The 19,627-nt window shown below is 38.9% G+C and overlaps 1 protein-coding gene across 3 annotated transcripts in view; it reads right to left on the bottom strand.

Annotated features, from left to right (window-relative positions):
• Positions 1-19,627, bottom strand: part of man1a2 (mannosidase, alpha, class 1A, member 2) — a 127,114-nt gene that overhangs the window by 25,799 nt on the left and 81,688 nt on the right. For all 3 annotated transcript variants that reach the window (XM_042001643.1, XM_042001645.1, XM_042001644.1), the window contains exons 7-9: positions 4,516-4,610; positions 586-709; positions 223-316 (exon numbers count right to left, since the gene is read on the bottom strand). In XM_042001643.1, the coding sequence (XP_041857577.1) occupies positions 223-316; positions 586-709; positions 4,516-4,610 (313 nt within the window). The remainder of the gene's footprint in view (positions 1-222; positions 317-585; positions 710-4,515; positions 4,611-19,627) is intronic.

Here is a 19,627-nt window from a genome sequence, read left to right as displayed (position 1 = left end):
ATTGAGGAATTCAAGCATAATCCACAATTAAATTCTCAACACCACCTCAAACGCTCCACCCCCACAGCTAACAGGAGTGAATTTAACACCAAGGTTTCTGGTATTTTTTCTTTGCTTCCACAGAATTCCACTTATGACTCCAGAACAGGACAAAAAGTATTAAACAGACAGATAGAGCAGTTGTTAAAATGAAGCCATTTAAGGTTACAGTCTTGCACTTACGTTGGCCCCAGCGGCCCGTGCGCGGGTTCAGGTAGTTTGGATAGAGCCCGTTGGGTCGGTCCATTTTGGCAAGCAGCTTCCGGATGTGCATCACCTGAGAAAAACACCAATCACAGGACTTCTAACCCTTTTAAAAAAAATTTAAAATTATAACTATCACCTTTCATGACTGGCTTCTCCAAATGATTTAACAGATATATTTAGTTATTGTGCCCTTTGCTTTTCCTTCAAGTGCAAAATAAGTGTATTGATTATTTGATTGAAAACACATCAGAGTTTATTAAAAGTGAAATAAAGCTGTCATTAAAATGCAAACAGTCATACCTGGACACAGCTTACACATGTACTCCTTCTTAGTCTTACCTTCTGGTAGTAGGCAGGGTTTCCTGTCAGGTAGGTGAGGTGAACAAACTCCATGTGGAGGGTCCCAAACTCAGCCAGGATGCTGCTGCCTGCCGAAGCCCAGCCCCAGTTGCGTCCGACTCCGCTGGAGAGGTGATGGGATGGTGAAGATGGAAAGAGAAGAGGAAAAATAAAAGACAGGGAGGACGCGAGAAAATTATTATCTACTCAATAAGTGTTAAAGGCTTTTTACTGCCTGGTTTTCATCAGGTATCAGACTGGATTCACAGGGCTTCACACTTCAGAAGATAATATTTTAATGACTCTTAAAAATACTAATAATGTTAATCATAAGAATATAACAACAAAGACTTAAAGGGAAGATGTTATAGAAACTTTATTGTATAAAATACTATATAAAAACATCTAAAAACATACCTTTTTAAAAAAAATTTGGACATCTAGTTTTTAAAATATCTCATTCAATTAGTGGTCTGGATTTAAGATTGATTTCTACATGCCACCCAGCTTAGGCCTGGTACACACATGATGATTTTTGGGCTGTGTTTGTCCCGATTTTGCCTCTTGCCGACCTTGGATGGCAAACACCTGAAAATCATGAGATTTCCCTGTCCAATTATCATTTGGTCTGTGGTGTGTTACGAGCTAATTTGTCCCAATAATCCGCTCCAAAACGGGTTGTAGCCGACAATTTGCAATATTGAACGTTTCAGAGCCAATTTCTGAGGAACGCTGACGACTCGTGCATTGTGACTGCATGGATGGTGACGTGATATGAAACGTAGCCAATCAGAGAGCGAGCTGGCTGGGGAACAAGGAAGTAAACTTGTTGCTATGGTTCTTCTTCTACATTTTGACATTTTTCCGCCTCGGAGGACTAGATTGTAGATGAGCTGCGGGACAGCATCGTTACGTTATGTGTGTGTGTTGTTCTGTGATTACATTTTCAGAGCACACCACACACAGTATGATCAAACCTGATTTTTTTATCTTCATGTGTGAGGTCTCGACCAGATAAAAAAATCTCATAAGATTAAAAAAATCGTTATGTGTGTACCAGGCCTTAGAGTAGAAATATCCAACCTACTCATTTTTATCTCCACCAAAGTTCATCTTGTCATATGTGACCAACAGGACATCTGGAAAAAATTAGTTTTATTTGTGCAAATGTAACATTGAAAATAAAATTATACACACCTTTTTTGTCTAATCAGAGACATATATATCACTTGTTGTGTGTGTTTATTTGTAATTCTACTGTTGCTCCACAGGGCCTTTGTGTATGTACTTGTGTTTCTTCTGGTGTGTGGCTGTCCAGTAGGAGATGAAGATAAAACACAAAGTCTTGGTCTTCTGACAAATTAGAATTATCCAGAGAAATATGGGCCTCTCTTGTATTACTTATATTCTCAACACTTAGAACAGGATGCTGATCTCTGGAACAGAGGCTGGGTGCTTAGCAACAAACTACCAAGTAGATTTTGAAAGTAATTTATTTTACTGTCATTGTTTGATGCAATGAATAGGTAATAGTGACTTGCTAACACAGGGAGGAAACACACACATAAATGCTAACATTGTATCTGCTTTATTTTTACAGGTATAATGGAAAAGAAAAAAACAAATGGCAGTAGAGAAAGCAAAAGGGTTGAAGTGTTATGTTAATGTAAAACAAAAATTCAGGTACAACACAAAGTAGAAGGATTCTACAAGCTGTAAGGTAAACGGGCGAACAGAGGTTTGGAAACATTCTTTGGAGCCACTTGAAAAGACACAAAAAGCCCTTTGTGTTAATAAAACTGATTCTATAAAGTTCAAAATTGAGTGCAGCTGCTTTGGGAATAACACAAACAATGAAGGTGTGTGTTGTTCTGCCCTTTCAGTGCAGTTGGTATACACCCACGCAGCCTTGTGAAGAGGCCTAATCGGGCGAAATAAGTGAAAACACCCGAGTGGGTGGATGGTGGATGTGTCAGAGCTTTAAAAAACTGTGCCAGGTTGATCCGATGCCACAGATCTCACAACATAATTAGGAATCAAATGTTACAGTTTTTATTTTCATTACAGAGAAAAGACTTTTTCTAAAAATCTAAAATCATGACTTTAACAATAAAAAGTAAACCTGGACTGTGGGTCTCTGGTTAGCTTTGATCAGCGTCGATAAGCAGATGTGTGTTTATTATGGAATAAATATCGATGAGACAGTATTACAACTTCAAAGTTAAGTAACAGATGTAAGAAAATGTGCATTGTTCCGACAAACCCAGAGATGCTTCATAAAAATAATGGAGGTCACACAAACATTGCCTGAGCTCATATTTATTTTCTCTTAGGGTTGGGAAATATGGATCACGTAGTCTAGGAAATGGGAAACTGGAGACCCTCTTAGTATAATTGCAACATAACATCCAGATAAACAGTATCGTCCAGTACTAAAGCTTGTATAAAATCACATGAATATAATTTAAATTCTCGAGATATGACAGAACTTAGAAACCTCATAGGCAACATTGGGTGTCTGGCTGATGAGTTCCCGAAGTGAAATTCTTCTGCCACAAAGGATGATGGGAGAGATAAAAGAGTCGAAATATCAGGGCCTTTCTTCTAAATGAAAATAAGCAGGGAGTAAATGGTGATTTTCAAGTTTATAATTACAAGGTAAGCTTTACATCAGCCATAATAGTTTTTTATTTCTATCTGTGTTGCAAACATTTTAGTTGAAACATCATGAGTTTCTTTAAAACCAGACCATCAGGTCTCATTCACACCAGGATAACCCGGGGGACTCGGCTTTAATCGGCGGGAAATGAACCATACTTTCCACGGAAGTGCACCAGGGCTTATTTAAAGCAGACAAAACAGAACCGGTATGAATGCGCCCTCAGGTTACATAGTCAGGTCAGAACTGAAATGATGTCAGGACTAAACCAAACCAAAAGGTGGTGATTTAACTCCTGCCTCTGAAGTCATGCTGACCAATCAGAAGAAGAAAAAGAAAAAAAAAAAAGATATTTTGTGGTGAGGAAGAAGGACCCCAATCCAGGATGGGGAGGAAGGGCAAAAATAGGATATGTGACTTACAAAATAACTAAAGATGCTGTAACAGCAGGATTAAACAGGTTTATGGACCAAACTAAAATAAGAAAACACAAAACAAACTGACTAAGCAAAACTAGGAGCAGCAGGGACTTAAAAAAAAACAAAAAGAAAAAAACAGGACAAAGAAGACAAGAAAATGTTGACAAGGATCTGGCGAGGAGCAAAAGAAACCAGAGTGTACACAGTATTTTCAGAGGGAGTTCATTACTAAACAAAGATTTGTAATTAGCAAACAGAAGTCTGTGAGCAGGAAATCAACCCAACAGAACAAACACTGAACCTGAACTAAAAACCAAAGAACAAACTGAGGACATAACTCCAAAACCAGAAATCCAACAAGAACCAAACCACAAACGGAACTACATGCAACACATTGAGATAAAAAATATATTGTAAATAACCTGCTGTAATGCAAGTCACCAACTAATTGCTTATTTATATGTAAACGTGCAAAAAGTCCCTTTAACAAGATTAGAACAAGGGTTATCTTGGCCATGTCGGCCATTGCCACGTAATAAAAAAGGAGCCAGTGGTGCATATTGCGATGCGAACAACACAAGCCACAAACACCCGTTCACACAGAACAGGACTACCAGACTACCTCACAATCTTCACCCGGGAAGGAGGTGTTCGCTTTCAGCACATGCTGACAAAAACTAGTTTCCCTCTGACATATATCATTAACCTTATGCATCTAGCTGATATTTAAAGGTGTTTTCTTAACAAATTGTTCTCCAAATTGACGGAGGCAGGTAATGGTAGCCTTAAAGAAAACAGGGTTAGGGTTAACCACCATCTATCAAAATGGTTTTCACTGGCGGTGTCACTAACCTCTTCAGGTTGACCATGGCCCAGGGGATCCCAGTGGGGGTGTTAAAGGCAGGAAGGAGCTTCTCAGCCAGCTGAACCGCCTTCAGTTTGAAGACCTGGACGGAAAGAGAGAGAAGAAAAAGAAGGAGCAATGAAGGGTTAATTTCAGGTTTTACTCATTTACATATTTAATCAAGTTTACCTTTGTTTGTTATATGCCTCATGTAGACGAGACATACCAATTAAAATCAATGCAGGGTGAAGAAAAAGAAAGAACGGGAAAAAAAAAACCAAAAAAAAAACGAGAGATGTCAGGAGGCCACAAAGTGGAGAGGGAGACTGGCGCCCCAATATATACAAAACCACCGTTTGAGCTGTGAAGCAGCAAAATGCAGCATTTCAACTGAATATTACAGGGATATCTACAAGAAAAGCTTGGAGGTCAGACTACATTGATTCAGCGCAGCAAGAACACGGCGTACACAGTCAGAGCTGGGTTTCTATTATCCTGACTGGTGTCTCATTTTAAAAGACTAATGCAGAGAAATGGACATGTTTTCATTTTGAGATTACACGACTTTCAGCGCTCGTCTGACGGATGAAGGCAGTGGAAATCTGCTGCAGCCTTTGTTCTTCTCTTAGCGTGCCAATCAAAGAGATAAAAAGAAAATTAAGGTTATTTTACTGCTGAGCTAACTGGATGTGAGCATATGCTCAGAGCTGGAACGTCAGTGTGAATCTCCTTTGTCACTAATCAACTAACAATCCTGTGACAAGCTGGGTATAGTTTGGTTTGCTGTTGCAGCTAAGGAATAACATGGATTCAGTAGCTTGTCGAGGTCTCAACTTTAATTGAGGCCTTCAGACTAAAAACTGTGTTATTGCTGTTGGCAGCCCACTAGTCTTCCATGATGCCTTGTTGCACAATAATGAGGATAATGCTGAAGTTACTGAAGGAAAAAAAGCCAATAAAAGCAAAAATGGAAACAAAATAAGGCTAAAAAAGCAGCACAACAGGACAACAAACTGAAACCACAAAGCAAATTCCTGCAGAGTTGGTCAGAAAAGCTTCCAGAGTTTGCTACAACCAGGAAAAACAAACAACAAAACAAAAGCAAAAAACACAACATCCACTAAGCTGGATAGTGATTATTCAATTTATGTTATGGTAGTATTAAAAAAATGCTGACTGGCAGCATAAGGTTATTCTAGTTTTGCTACACAGGCACGCAGAGGAGCGCCGCAGAGACGAACACTTCCACACGGTGCAGACGGAGGCTGATGCATCAACAATCTGTCAGGCCTGAGCAGTTTTATAGAAGGACCAGACCGATGGAAAACATTCCTGCTGTCTCACAGAGTAAGAGGGAGCAGTAGCACATGCTGGTGTTTGCAGAATGCTTAAGCAGCCAGTGGGACATTGAAGAGAGGAGTTGGAGGTCAAACTGTGGAGTTAAACATGAAACTCATACAGATACAGACGAGAGAGAGAGAGAGAGAACAACGCTGTTACACAGATGCAGCGATAAGCCTGCAAACAAGCAGGATCAGAACTGCATAAATTTGGGAAATAGTTGGAAGTCTGACGGAGGCTCAGAGAGGCAGAGAGAATGACACAAAGTCATCTGGTGTGCGAAGGAGAGCATAACCTGAGGAATAATAAGCATTTCTTATTATTCCTTGAGACTGACGTGGTCCAAAAAGCATGATGGGTCATTTCCTTTAGCTGAATAACAGTCAAACATTAGAAATGATTAAAAAACAGGACAAAGCTAACTGATTGGTTGTTGGCTCAGCAGTCATAAAGATTGATTAAGAGTCAGAAAATGTTGGTCGTAATGGTCTTAAATGTTGGCTCACTATCTGGCTCTGGATGAACTTTTCCAACTAGCTGCATTGGAGCTGCAAACTGGAAATTTTAGAAGTCCCAACACAAAGGTCAAGCCCAAATTTTTTTTTCTTTTTCCTCTCATATCGAGTACAAATCTTATCAATTAAGTAGATTTATTTTTGAACAGCCAATTAATGGAAATGACTAAACTTTTATTCTAAAAAGAAACTGACAGTTCAATATAACAATGAGAAAAATAATGTGTTTCTTTACACACAGAGGTTAAATAAATGGATCCTTTAATATGAATCCCTTTTTAGATAAAAGAGCATAATTGGATCCTAGGAGGTTAAAATGATTGTTCATCAAAAACTGAATTAGTTATGCAAAGATAGAATAAACAATAAGTCACGTTTTTGCTTTAGTTGTGTGGCTGAAATTCTTTCTGAGAGTCAGATTCAGTTAGATGTGGTGAACGGTACCTCCTCCTTAACAATGTGATTAGATGTTCTGGTTCTGGATGGTTTCTGGGTCAGGAAGTTGTTTCTGAAAGTATTTTGTGTTTAAACTTTGTGGTGACGTCAGCAAACTGGATGCAGGTGCAGAAAACGACCGATGAAATACGTATTGTTCCTTTCTTATCTGGCTTCCTCCATCTGTTTCACAGATTGTATGAAGATGATCTGAGGATGATGATCAAACCCTTTGTGTTCCCTCCTCTCTGATATGGTTAAGATAATGCCAACGGAGCCATAGCTATGTGAGTTTACAGGCGACACGAACATGTTGAAGTTGTAAAAACATATTTTCCCTCTCCCAAAAGAAACTCTATATAAGACTTAATTCTGTGTCTCCCCTAAAAAAAGAGAAAAGAGAAAGGTTAGCAATGTTGTAAAGACCCCCAATCCACACCTGCCTTAACCATGCTGGTGTAAAGGCAGCCAGCTGCATGCGGCTGGCCGCCTGCTGTAAACTCATGTCAGGGTCTGTACTCATGCATGCTCATCAGCATCATAAACCCCTCCATCTATCTGCGGCTTCCTGGCTGCACCGAGGCCCTTTAGCTTTTATTAGCAGAGGTGCTGCTGGTGCCATCAAGCAAGAACATCCTCCAAACGACCCATCAGGACAGACCGCCAGCCACCCTCACAGATAAAACTATACTTTATGATAATCTGCTTCCATCCACAGGCAGACGTGAAAGAAAAATACGCCCTCAGGGAAAAACAGCCAGAGACAAGGCAATGTAGACCTATAAAAACCCAGATAGAGATTCTGCTTAATTAGTGTCTGTATATCTTCCTTATTCTGTTTATATTACTGTGGAGAATCACCACTGTTAAAACAAGCTTTGAGTGGCCAAATAGATCTAGCCTGTTACATTTCTTTCACCTTTCAACTGCATTATCCTGTTTTTACATGAGTACAGAAAAGTGGAATTTGTAGAACACATGTTTATCTTTCAAAGTAAAACATCAAACCACATACACGAGAAGTACACTTGTGTAAAGCTAATGAAATTTACTCAAAGATATGGACTCAGTCTCATTAGGAAATAGAGTCTGAAGCATTAGAAGGTAGTTCTTCAAGATTTCACTTCATGTTTCATCAAATCTTGTATTCCTGCTGCACAAAAACAAACAATTACAAGTGCCTCAAGGCTGAAGACAAGATTTAGCAACATTATCATTTTAACGTCTTCATAATGATAAATATTATCCACGTTGATAGTCTGTCCTGTGCAGCAATGACTACTGAAGTGTGAACACATCCCTGTTAAAGTGTCAACAAAACACAGCAAAGTTTGCATCATTTTCCTCTTTGCCACATCTAATCACCGCAGCAGAATAACTGTGTATCTGTCCTCTTGACATCATATTTACCGCGGCAAGAGACAAGATTAGGACAGTGAGCGCTCTGAGATAAGAACCTTTGGGGAGGACAAACCCAGACAGTTCGTTGTCTCCTGTTTCCTAACTCGCTTCCATCATTCTCCCTCCAGGGCTGACAGCTCAGGTGTCCGGCCTGTTTTAAATGTATCGCAGCGCTCTTTAAATCGATCACTGAAGGATGAACTTGCTCCGTGAACACACACCAAAATGGCATAAAGATTTTAAACAGACCCCTGGGAACTGGGACGATGCTATACATCAGAAAGATTTATTTAAGCACATACAAGGGATGTGGTGAAATTTGGTTCCTTTAATTAATTTTTTTTAGTCTAAACGGCACCAAACAAACAAAGTAAATTTATTTACAACAAAAATACCCAGAAATGTCAGTGGGTGTCTATCAGACACAATCTGTATGCAATAATCTTCACCCTTTAAAGAGGCAACACGTAACTTTCTAACCTTAAAAATATGCGTTTGACTAATTTTGATGACGCAGTGGTATTTATTAGTACATTCCTAAGACATGCACAATGGATGCTGAATTAGCCATTAATCGGGGGCACCTCACTGAAGAAAAAAAACAAAACAAAGTTCAGTAACGCTTCTTTAAGACAGGCAGGAAGGCCAGCGCTCCTAACGTTAGGGAGTAAACTGGTCTGATGTGGTCTAAATGCCAAAAGAAAGAAAAGAAAAAAGACATAAAATGAGTCTTTATTCTATTTATAAATAGAATCAAGGTTTCACAAATCAGAAACTGTGTTAATGTCTCTACAAGCGCTGTAGGATAATAATTCCCTCTGGATTTGTATATCCCAAGTTTCAAGGTTTTTCAACAGGACCTGGTCTAATGATCTCGGGATGGCAAAAGATCCTATAAAATGACTAATATTTGCATTTATAAGAAAGTTATAAAAAGCTCTGTAGATTAATTTAACCCAGATTTGAGCATAATAGAGCAGTTTTTCAGTGGGACTTGGTCTAATGTGATCAAGGTGTGAAGACCACAAATCAGAAGCTAACTTTGTTTGATCTGACATGGTGCCAGAATACTTTAAGTAGGGCTTACAATCATATGAACCATTCTGATTTGAAAAAAAAACACTAGTAGACAAAGTCACTGATACAGTACATGGACGAAGTACTGAAATATTAATGCTGTTACATCTTTATCAGCACATATAAATGGACAATATGATTCTTACTGGGACCAGATAAGCTAAAAACGCTTACAACATGAGGCACTTTGAATGAAATCTCCTGCCAAATAGGGATCAATGACACACAGAGCTGCAATCAGCCACTCCAATGTGTCTCAGACTCTCCTAATGATGCAGTAATCCACCTGAGGACGTCATCTGAGAAGCTAAAATCACTGCGAAGACGACCAGGTTCCGATAGATCTGAGTCCAGAAGGAAGTAAACTACAACGTGGAGCAGGGACTTGGCAATTAATCATATGTACGTTCTTTAAATCCATCAGTTTATCTTTCAGTTCTTGTTTAGAACATGTTTAATAAATCAAAACCTTGTTCCAGATTTTCTGGCTAGTGGGGAACAGTAAGGGGGCATCAGTCAGCACTATGGCTGGCTTTGTGATGCTTACTGTTGAGAAGAAGGGAACAACATTGATTAACTCTTTAAAAGGACACCCATTAAAGGGAAATCAATAAAAAAAGAGACAAAAGAAGCTAAATTCAAATTCAATTAATTAATTAACTAGGGAGGGTTAGCAATCTGGAAAAGTTCACATCACAATGCTGCACCGTCGAGCAGAATCCTAAAAGTTTGTTTTATAAATATATATATATAAAGTTATTTTCAATCTTGTTTTTGGACAAAGTGAACAAGTCTTTCAGCAATAATTCCCCCGTCATAGAGCAAAAATGGTTCAGGAACAGTTTGATTCTCATAATAATGATTATTAGTGTGATGTGCTACAAAGGAGGTCTGACAGACCTTTGTCAGAGCCGACATTCTGGCTTTTCAGAGCGTGACAAGCACAGGTGTAACAGAAAATATTAAAGATGGTTCCTTTTATTCTCTCAGTTAACACTAACAATGAACCAGTGTGCACAAGAGCAGGAGCGTGCCTCATGCAAAAGGAACCCATCATTTGTGCATTTCCTGCTGCGACCCATCAAAATGTCTGCTGTAAAAAATGCTCCATTCATGCTTCAACTTAAAACTTGGCAGATTAAAAGGATGTGCTGCTAACGTATTGGTGTCTGACACCACAGTTCATCTACAGAAGGCTGGTTGAGTCCGTCCTTCGTTAGGTTAGAAGAACGAGGGGTTTACAGAATATGAGGAAAATAGTAGGATTAAGTGGTCAGTAGGCACGTTACAACTAGTGTAACTTTGATTATGGACATTTGATGGTAAAATTCTAAATGTAAAGCTTTAAAACTATATGAAAATGAATTAAAATGGAGGGTGAAATGGTTTTTGGGTGGATTAGGTTAACAGCTGGGACAAAGCACTCGTATACCAAAAATCTGCCACCTTCGTATTTTTAATATGGACTTTGTTGTAAAAGGTAATACATAAAAGGTAAAACGTTAATGAAGACATTAATCTACGGAATTAACACATTCATTGTGACAGCCCTAATTAAAACTTAAGGACCTATAAGGGGTGTTCATCTGATTTTACACATTTATAGTGTTTAGAAAATGATTCATGTGTAATAATTGTGATAATCATAAAATCGTCAGTGTTTCTTTGACAATAGTCGTAGCAAGAAATCAGTACATGTGACATCCCTAGTGTATTATCCTTCTGATTGCTTCTGTGGTGGATGTTTGCTGAACCACGGAAAAAAAAGCATAAACAGAGCTGGACTGAGGTGGATAAAAGATTTTTGTTGGAAACTCTGAAAGGGTTAAAGATAATTGAGCATCTTGTTGGTCAAAGGCCGAAAACAACTTTTCACACAGGTATTTGATCAAATTGTTGTCTTCTTACAAATTAGTACACATTGCATATTCTTTTATTAATTTATTTACTTTTATTCACTATGTATTTATTTTATATAATCTATTATTTATCTTTATTGATTAATTGCTATTTTTTATTTAATATTTCTTTTATTCTTATCTTTTTTTTGTTATTCTTTTCCTGTATTTATTTCATTTTAATATAATTGTAAATAAATTCAAGCTTTGAGGGGTTAAATGCAGAAGCAAACAAAACAAAACAAAGTTGTCCATGTCTGGATGGTACACACTCTTTAGCCATCTGAACAATATGGAACAGTTTCTGTTGTGACACACTCGGATAAAGACTTTTTATTCAGCCCCGGATGTGCATCACCGTTTAAGAAGAAAATAATATTAGGAAAAGATGAGCCTTTCCTGTTGGGTATTTTGCCAAAAAAAGAATGTATTCTGTAATACCAGTACAAATAACGGCAGTTTCTACCAGTCACCATCTACCAGGAAGCATTGACACTTCACACTAAACACCAACTTAATGTTTCCAAACTAACAGTCTCCTGGCTCAGTCTTACTTGTTAGATACTTATCTAACTTAATGAGATCGACTTTTTTCATCCTGTAATAACGAATCAGCTCATCCATACAGACACACACACATGAGCCGACACACACAGTCTCTGGTGGAAGCAGAGGGCCACTGTTGACGTGTAATGGAGCCTCCTAAAAGGATTACGGGGTTGACTGTGAAATGTGCTGGATGCGCCTGCTTGGTAGGAAGGGCCCCGAGGGCCAGAGGGAGAGACAGGATTAAGTCACCCGCTTTGTGTGTGTGTGGTTGCTGTCTTTCATTTTCATACTTTGTCATGCCACTCCGCCATCAGCTGATCCATTTGCTGGTATTGTTTAGCTTCCGCTGGCCTGGCATCAAAGGCAGGAGGCGGCACAAAGAGGAGCTGCCGTGGAGGAGACTCGGAGGCCATCATCAAATTAGCTCCGTGAGCAACGTTTGTCATCGTCTCAATGTAGAAAACTGACTGCTGACAAATGTGACAGATATTTTGAATTGAGTAATAACAAACGGTGCAGTAATTCCTTGGAAGAGGCGGCGTAACTAATGAGTAATTCTGCCTGCGGCATGGCTTGTATTCTGCAGGAGTCCCACCTGATGTGTTTCTACTGTTTGGTATTCGCTCCACTGACACCCTTCATATTTTTGTTTTTTTTCCCCTATGCCAAATGTGGGACAACCACAAAGATAGAATTCAAGGAAATCCTAATTTTCTTTAGGAGACATAAAAGCAAGTAAAAATATTTGATGAAATGTGCATCTGTTTTCTTATCTCCACATCAATCTCTCACTTTTATTCTCTACTCCCCTGACGTGCGTCGTTGCAATCTGTTTTCTCCTGACATTCATGAGCATTGCGAAGCCATTTGTCTGCAGAGCAGAATGCAGAAGGCTGAGATGAAACAAAACATTTCTTGGTTTCCTTGTTCCCTGTGCCCTTGCCTGCTGGCACAGCAGCAGCAACTGAGCATGTCATCACGGCAATATTCTGCAACAGAGGAAAGGATTCCCAGAGGAGGCTCGACTGCTGCAGCTGAAAGCAAGTGGGGTGGCCTCACTATGGGCTGCTGTCTTAATAGAGAGAATGTCAAAATGTTGAGGTTTGCTATAATTTGATTCAGAAGCAGAAATTACATGAATTTACATAATTCATCCCATTTTTACCCGTCCCTAAAGCTCATACCACACTGGGTCAAATATGCTTCTTTCTGTTCAAATTTTACTAATTGCTTGTAAATTGTGATGTTTTATGATTCTTTCTGTTGTAATCTTATATGATGTTTTCAGTACAGTGTGTGTGTGTATTGTGTTACTCTGACCATCCCTGTTGTAATAGTAGCTTTTGACTTTCTTATACATAAGAACATCCAACCTGTCCTACTGTTTTGGAACCCTTTTGTTCAGGTCCCAATCATAAAAATCCAACCCTAAAGAAAGAAAGGAAGAAAATCCCTGACAGGCGAGTCTGTTACAGCATCTTTAATAAGAACCGGGTTAGGGAGCTTAAAAGGACTGCCAGCGTGGGACCCTCTGTGCTGGAATGGAAAAAAAGCTGTCCTAAATATTTAGTCTGTATTGACTCTTCAGGGATTTTAACATTTATGTGAATTGTTTGTACATTAAATGTGCTGTTTAAATAGACTTGCCTTGCCTCTTCAGTGTTCGTTTCATACGTGTATACAGGCTTTACAGGACGTAAATCTCATTAACTTTTAACTCAGTGTTGCAGAATCATATACTCATAAACTCTGTAGCTGGAACAGAAAACCGTGGGAATACATGATGACAAAATAATTTAACGATCTTTTAACAACTACACTCAGCTAGGGTTGTCACAATAGTAAAATTTCAAACTTGATTCTGATTCTAAGGATGTTGCTCGATACTCAATACTATTTTTGATACAATAGAGGGGAAAAAATTATTATTCCTTTAACCAAAGTCAGAACACCAAAAAAATAACAATACAACAAAAATATATTAATGAATATAAGAAAATACATTAACAGCTTAAAATAAATGCATAAATTTAAAGCTGTTAGCTTGTGCAGAACTACAGTCTTCATACAGTCTAACAGTGTTGTCAGGAAGTTTGCTCACTGTGGTGCAAAAAATAAAAAAATAAAACCATTTCAACCACTAGTGAGTGTACTTATTTAAAAAAAAAGACAAGATCATGTAAATAGAATGAACAAGCTAGTTAAGACTATCTACTTTTTAAACTAGATTAATTAAAAGCATTAAAAAGATTAGATTTTTAAATCTACATTAAAAGGCATTAATATCTGACTGTAAGCCAGGGTTTGATGATCCAGTTGCAGCTTTGTACAATTCATTTTCAGGCTGGTTATGGAGCAGAAGACGCCTCCTGCTCTTCCTACATCTTCTAAGAGCTTCTGGGTGGGGGTGGGGGGGGTGTGGGGGGCTCTGAGGTATGAGAACTGTAAACAATAAGTGTTTTCACATCAGACTCAAAGTCTCCAACAACACCGGAAAAGATCTCCAAATTAGTTGCTATTCGCTTTTTTTAAGTGCCGCTAAAGAGGTATAAAGATCTGCTAATTATAGCAACAAGTTGCTAAGTTGGCAACACTGCAAACAATGGGTCCTCCTGGGAGAAGCTGTAGGGGCGGGGCTGCCCGCTGCAGTGCCTGTATAAATGGGTAGAAATGACTGTTTTTCCCGTGAACCAGCAGACACCAAAGTGGTATTTAAGTATTGATACCCGTGCTAATTAGTAGACCTAACTAGATATTAAATTTTACAATCGATTAGGACAAATTAATTAATTGAGAGGACATTCTGCTCTAGAGGGAATGGACTGCAGCCCTAATTAATGCACCTGGGATTAGATTTTTTTAGTAAATGTTAAGTCATATATAAACTCTAATAAACAGAGTCACGTGTTATACATACTAACATATATTTTGCAGTATATCAGACATCCAAAAACTGATCCACCAACATTTCCTGGTGCTTGTGTACTACAGACAGCTGTAACCGCATGTCTGTAGCTCACACAGCCTGTAGGATACCGAGTAAAAAACTAATAACTCCTTCCTGTTGTAGCAGCAGCTAATTCAGCCCCAGTCATGACATGCAGACACACACTGCAACCAGCAACAAGCCTGGAATTAATCAGCTTGTATTTAAGGTAATAAACATATTAAAAACATAAACACTGGTTTAAAAATTAACTCTGAAATGTGAGTTGGTTTAATCAGCTTTGAGTATCTTTATTCAGAGCTGGGAACCATTAAAGAAAGCCATTATCAAGAATATAATCCTGCCATCATAACAAAGTTTTACTTTCAACAAAGAGAATAATGTGCATGTAAAAAGAAAATGTACAAAGGTTAAATAAATAAAAAAAAATTATATAAAATAATAATAAAACCAAAATGAACCCTGACTGACAACAACCTGGTTAGAGTAAATATGATTGTCCTAACTAGCAGCAGCCACTGGGGAGAAGCTACTCCAAACCTCCTGTTCAAAACTAATGAATGAGGAGTATTATTCATGAGATGTGATTTGTTTTTAATTTTGATTTCCTTCACAAACCAGAACAGAAAGCAGCAAGCTGCAGACATTTCAGGCTCTGTATAGTGACATTTAGGAGTGCTAAGGCAGCACATTCACAACTCCCACAAAGCTAACCTGTCTTTCCCTTCATAACGCACATCTATCTTCCCTCCTGCTGGGGTGGATGATGGCAGTCAGTCCGAAGAAGAAAGGAAATCCGGATTCTGTTTGACATGTTCAGCGTGTCAGGAAATATCAGAGGTGGTCAAATGTTTCCCAGTGAGATCAAACAGCCAGCTGTAAGATATGCTGCAGCCTAGGAAAAGCTAAGATTTCTCCCCACAGAGTGAAAATAAAAGCAGTAGAGTTTGGGAAAGTGTAAAAGAAGAATGGTGGAGGTTTAGTTAGTGAGAAGAACATAAGATAGTCTGAAGTGGGCAGCTTTAAAAGATGAGTCTTGAGCACTGAGACAATAAAATGCAGGAAGCGTCTGGTTTGGAGCCATTTATCACAAACTCCCTCCATGTTTCTATCTCTTCTTTTTTCAGTACATCTCTTTCCTGTATCATCAGGGCTCATCGGTCTTCTTGCATCCCAACATTTCCTCCTCATTTTAAATCACCCTCCCTACTATTCCTTCCCTTTTCTTTTGCGCTAGCTTTCCTCCATCTCTGGTTTTCTCTCTGGCTCTCCTGAAGCCTTTCTCTCTCTTTTTTTTATCAAACTTCCTCTCTTTTTCTGCTGCGCTCCCCATCATTATCTCAGTCCCTCTGTCTCTAAGGCAGCCCTGGCTTCGTTTGACGCTCCATCGCTGTCATTCTCCGTCTCTTTTCTCCCTCCATTCCCTTCCTCCATCTGTTCGTCTGCAGGGTGTCCGTGCTGTAGTGTTTATGCCTGCAGTTGCAGGCTTTCTTTAAGCCACTCTCCTCTCATTATCCTACATTACGGGGCTTGGCATGCTCTCCTAACCTTCTCACTCCTCAATCGTTGGTTTTCTCCTCGCTTCTTTATCTCGTCTTTGGCCTCTGCTATTATTTTTCCATTTTTTATTATTTTCAATCACATCTCTCCACATGTCCCCACTTTTCTCTTTTCAAAATCATGTCTGAACAAAAGGCAGAGACAGTCTGTAAGTAGTTGGTAAGTCAAGTTCTATTTGGACCAACTAGCCTTCTGTCAAAAAGAAAAGATATTAACATATGCAATCGAATTATGCAATCATTAGCTTCATTGGTGAAGCTACCTCATTAGAAGTCTGAAATGTGGGCTTTTGAGGAGAGATAACCTTGTGGTAAGTAGCCGCAAGAGATAATACAAGTCGAGTATTGTGGGCCGACCTCTCAATAACAGGAATGCTGATTTTTTTATGTGTAAAATCAGAAATTTGCTTTGAATCAATCTGAAACTCTACAAATCCTTAGATTGTACTCAAGCTTTAAAGCAGCACAACTGAAACTTGGCAGATTTTTGCTCTTTGGCGCTCCATAATGAAGGCTAATTTAGGGTTTCTTTGTTAAATCAGCCATGGCGTGTGTTTAAAACGGCTAATGTGTTGACATGCATGCTCCAGGATAAGGCTACATGATATCAGGAAAACATGTGATATGTGATAACACCGTTGAAAGTTGCAATGACAATGTGATCTGCGATAAATAAAAATTGATGCAGCTTTGATGTCTTCTCATATGGAGCTCCACTTGCTGAACTTTATAGCTTTATAGCATTGTTTTAACTAACGCGAGTTTTTAGCAAATTGGTTTGCAACACAAACAAATCATGTACAGCGGCATCCTGCAGTCTAAAGACTAGAGATAAAATAGAAAACTGACACCTTTTGCAAAAGTTTAAAGCTATTTCTTTACCAGCTTTTGATAAATTTTAATAAGATCCGTCTATAGCTCCTTGTGGTTGTAGGTGGCACAAGTATTCAACATGTCTTGCAGAGTTACTGTGTTTGTAGTGCATCATCCTTTCTAACCAATGTAGTTCCAATTAGCCAGCATGCTTTTCTGTTTAGCCACATGTTCTTCTGTATACACATTTCTTTTTTTATCCTATCGTCACTTAATGTGCCCTATTGCCACAGCTGTTAGCATCTGTGGAGCAGGCACCCAGGACAGTAAGAGTCCATCTGATTTGCTCTTGACACACAGAGCATTATTGCACAGCAGCGTCACATCACTTCCTTAAAATCCGCAAACAGGGACTATTTAACACAGTTTAGGCAGTTCCAATATGTATATGTATATATTGCAAGCTAATATTTGAGTGAAGGTAAATTTTTTATATATTTTGCAGCCGTGCTCTGGGATGGAAAAAGAAGTTGTGATGTGCAGTTTCTCAGCCCCAGTATGCAGGGTAACCACCCCTCCAGGGATGTGCTTAATGAAAGTCAGTGTGCCATCAAAAGAAGTTAGAAGCACAAAGTTTTAAGATAAAAGAGTTCCTTTAAAACACCATTTTATTTTACTATTAACCACTCTTTAATTAAATCTGTGCTCATAGGAGGCAAAATATCTAAATATTCTACCTGGAAAAAAGCTAAATATGTCTAAACGTGTTCTATTTGTTTAAATTGCCTTTCCATTATTCGGCTTTCTCACTAAAGGCTGCATAAGAGACTCCTGTCCACAGCTTGGCCAATCAGACTGAACCATCACAGGAAGTGTCACTTCCAGAAGAGGTCACTTTCATACTGAGTAAATGTACCTTTTAAAGCCAGCTAGGAGCTTGGTATAGGTATTTCAGTCACTTTGAGGTAGATTTCTAGCCATCATATTTATCCTGTACCACCCTGAACTGCTGCTTAAAATTTCCCTGTAAGCAGCTTCTCCTGAGAAGAAAAGATTCAAGCTTAGATAAGAGACACAAGGAATGAACTCCATTTTAATTCTGAACTCATTTCACAATTTTTAGAGCTCAATGTTTTCCTTTGTAATGTTAAACTGACATCTATCTTCTCATCTAAGAGAATATATTTCCAAAAATATCCAGTGCTACCATTAGAAGCTAAGCTAAGGATTGCTGCTGTATTTTCTCAATTGTCTTGCAGTTCATTCCATTCACTAAAATGGTTGTGACATCAGTGGCAATGCCTACAGGAACAAAGGGAGACAAATGAAGCAGAAATGCTGAGAGCAAGACTTTTCCTCCAACACCAGTGACACATCTTGTATGGCTTATAATTTATTAAATAACAGTGGTCTTGCCTTACCTTACAGTCTTTTAAACTGCACCAGTATTTGTTATAATAAGGAGAAAATATGTGTCTTGCATTTGTAATACTTACCACATGTCAATATACTAAGACAAGTAAAGCTGCTATATCCCTGCACTACAAAGTGCTAATGAGGTGCATGACTTTGCTGATTCATCAGTCACTGAATGCAGTCGCCTACTCCTCACTGCCTTCATGTTTACTCTGATTAACGGTCACCTAAGACAGAGTCAAAGATGACCAACAACATCAATAATTCTTGTACAATTACTGCAATGCTAAGCAGATTTTTGAATAAATTAAGTTTTTGAGCATCTGGTTCATATTTGCACAATCCAGCACAACATATCTCCTCAACAGCCACTTTATTAGGTCCACCTTGAAAGTACCAGGCTGCCTTTACAACTACTTTAATTGTTGGTTTCATAGATTCAACAAAGGTGCTCAGAGGTTTTTCTCCATATTAAAATGACAGCATCACACAGTTGCTGCACATCCATGATGAGAATCTCCCGTTCCACCACATCCCAAAGCTGCTCCACTGGACTGAGATCTGGTGACTGTGGATGCCACTGGAGTCCAGTGAACTCATTGTCATGTTCTAGAAAGCAGGTAGAGATGATTTGAGCTTTGTGACGTGGTGCACTATCCTGCTGGAAGTAGCATCAGAAGATGCTACACTGTGGTCATAAAGGGATGGACATGGTCAGCAGCAATACTCAGGTAGGCTGTGGTGGTTAAACCAGGCCACACTGGTACTAAAGGACCCAAAGTGTGTTTCGTGAATATGAATTGTAGCCTCAGTTTCCTGTTCTTAGCTGACAGGAGGCACCCAGTGTGATCTTCTGCTGCTGCAGCCCATCTGCTTCAAGGTTGGACGTGTTCTGCATACCGTTGTTGGAACCAGCGGTTCTTTGAATCACTGTTTCCTTTCTATTATTTCCAACCATTCTACCCATTCTCCTCTGACATTTTCATTTAAACAGCTGCTTCTCACGGGATATTTTCTCTCTTTTAGATCATTATCTGTAAACCCTGGAGATGGTTGTGTGTGGAAAATCTCAGTAGATCAGCAGTTTCTGAAATACTCAGACCAACAAACATGACACGTTCAAAGTCACTTAAATCCCTTTTCTTCCTCATTATGATGCTCAGTCTGAA

Source organism: Melanotaenia boesemani, chromosome 12, assembly GCF_017639745.1.
Source record: "Melanotaenia boesemani isolate fMelBoe1 chromosome 12, fMelBoe1.pri, whole genome shotgun sequence".
In the NCBI taxonomy this organism is placed as follows: domain Eukaryota; kingdom Metazoa; phylum Chordata; class Actinopteri; order Atheriniformes; family Melanotaeniidae; genus Melanotaenia; species Melanotaenia boesemani.
The sequence above is the reverse complement of the archived record's forward strand: the minus strand, read 5'-3'. Positions and strand labels throughout refer to the sequence as shown.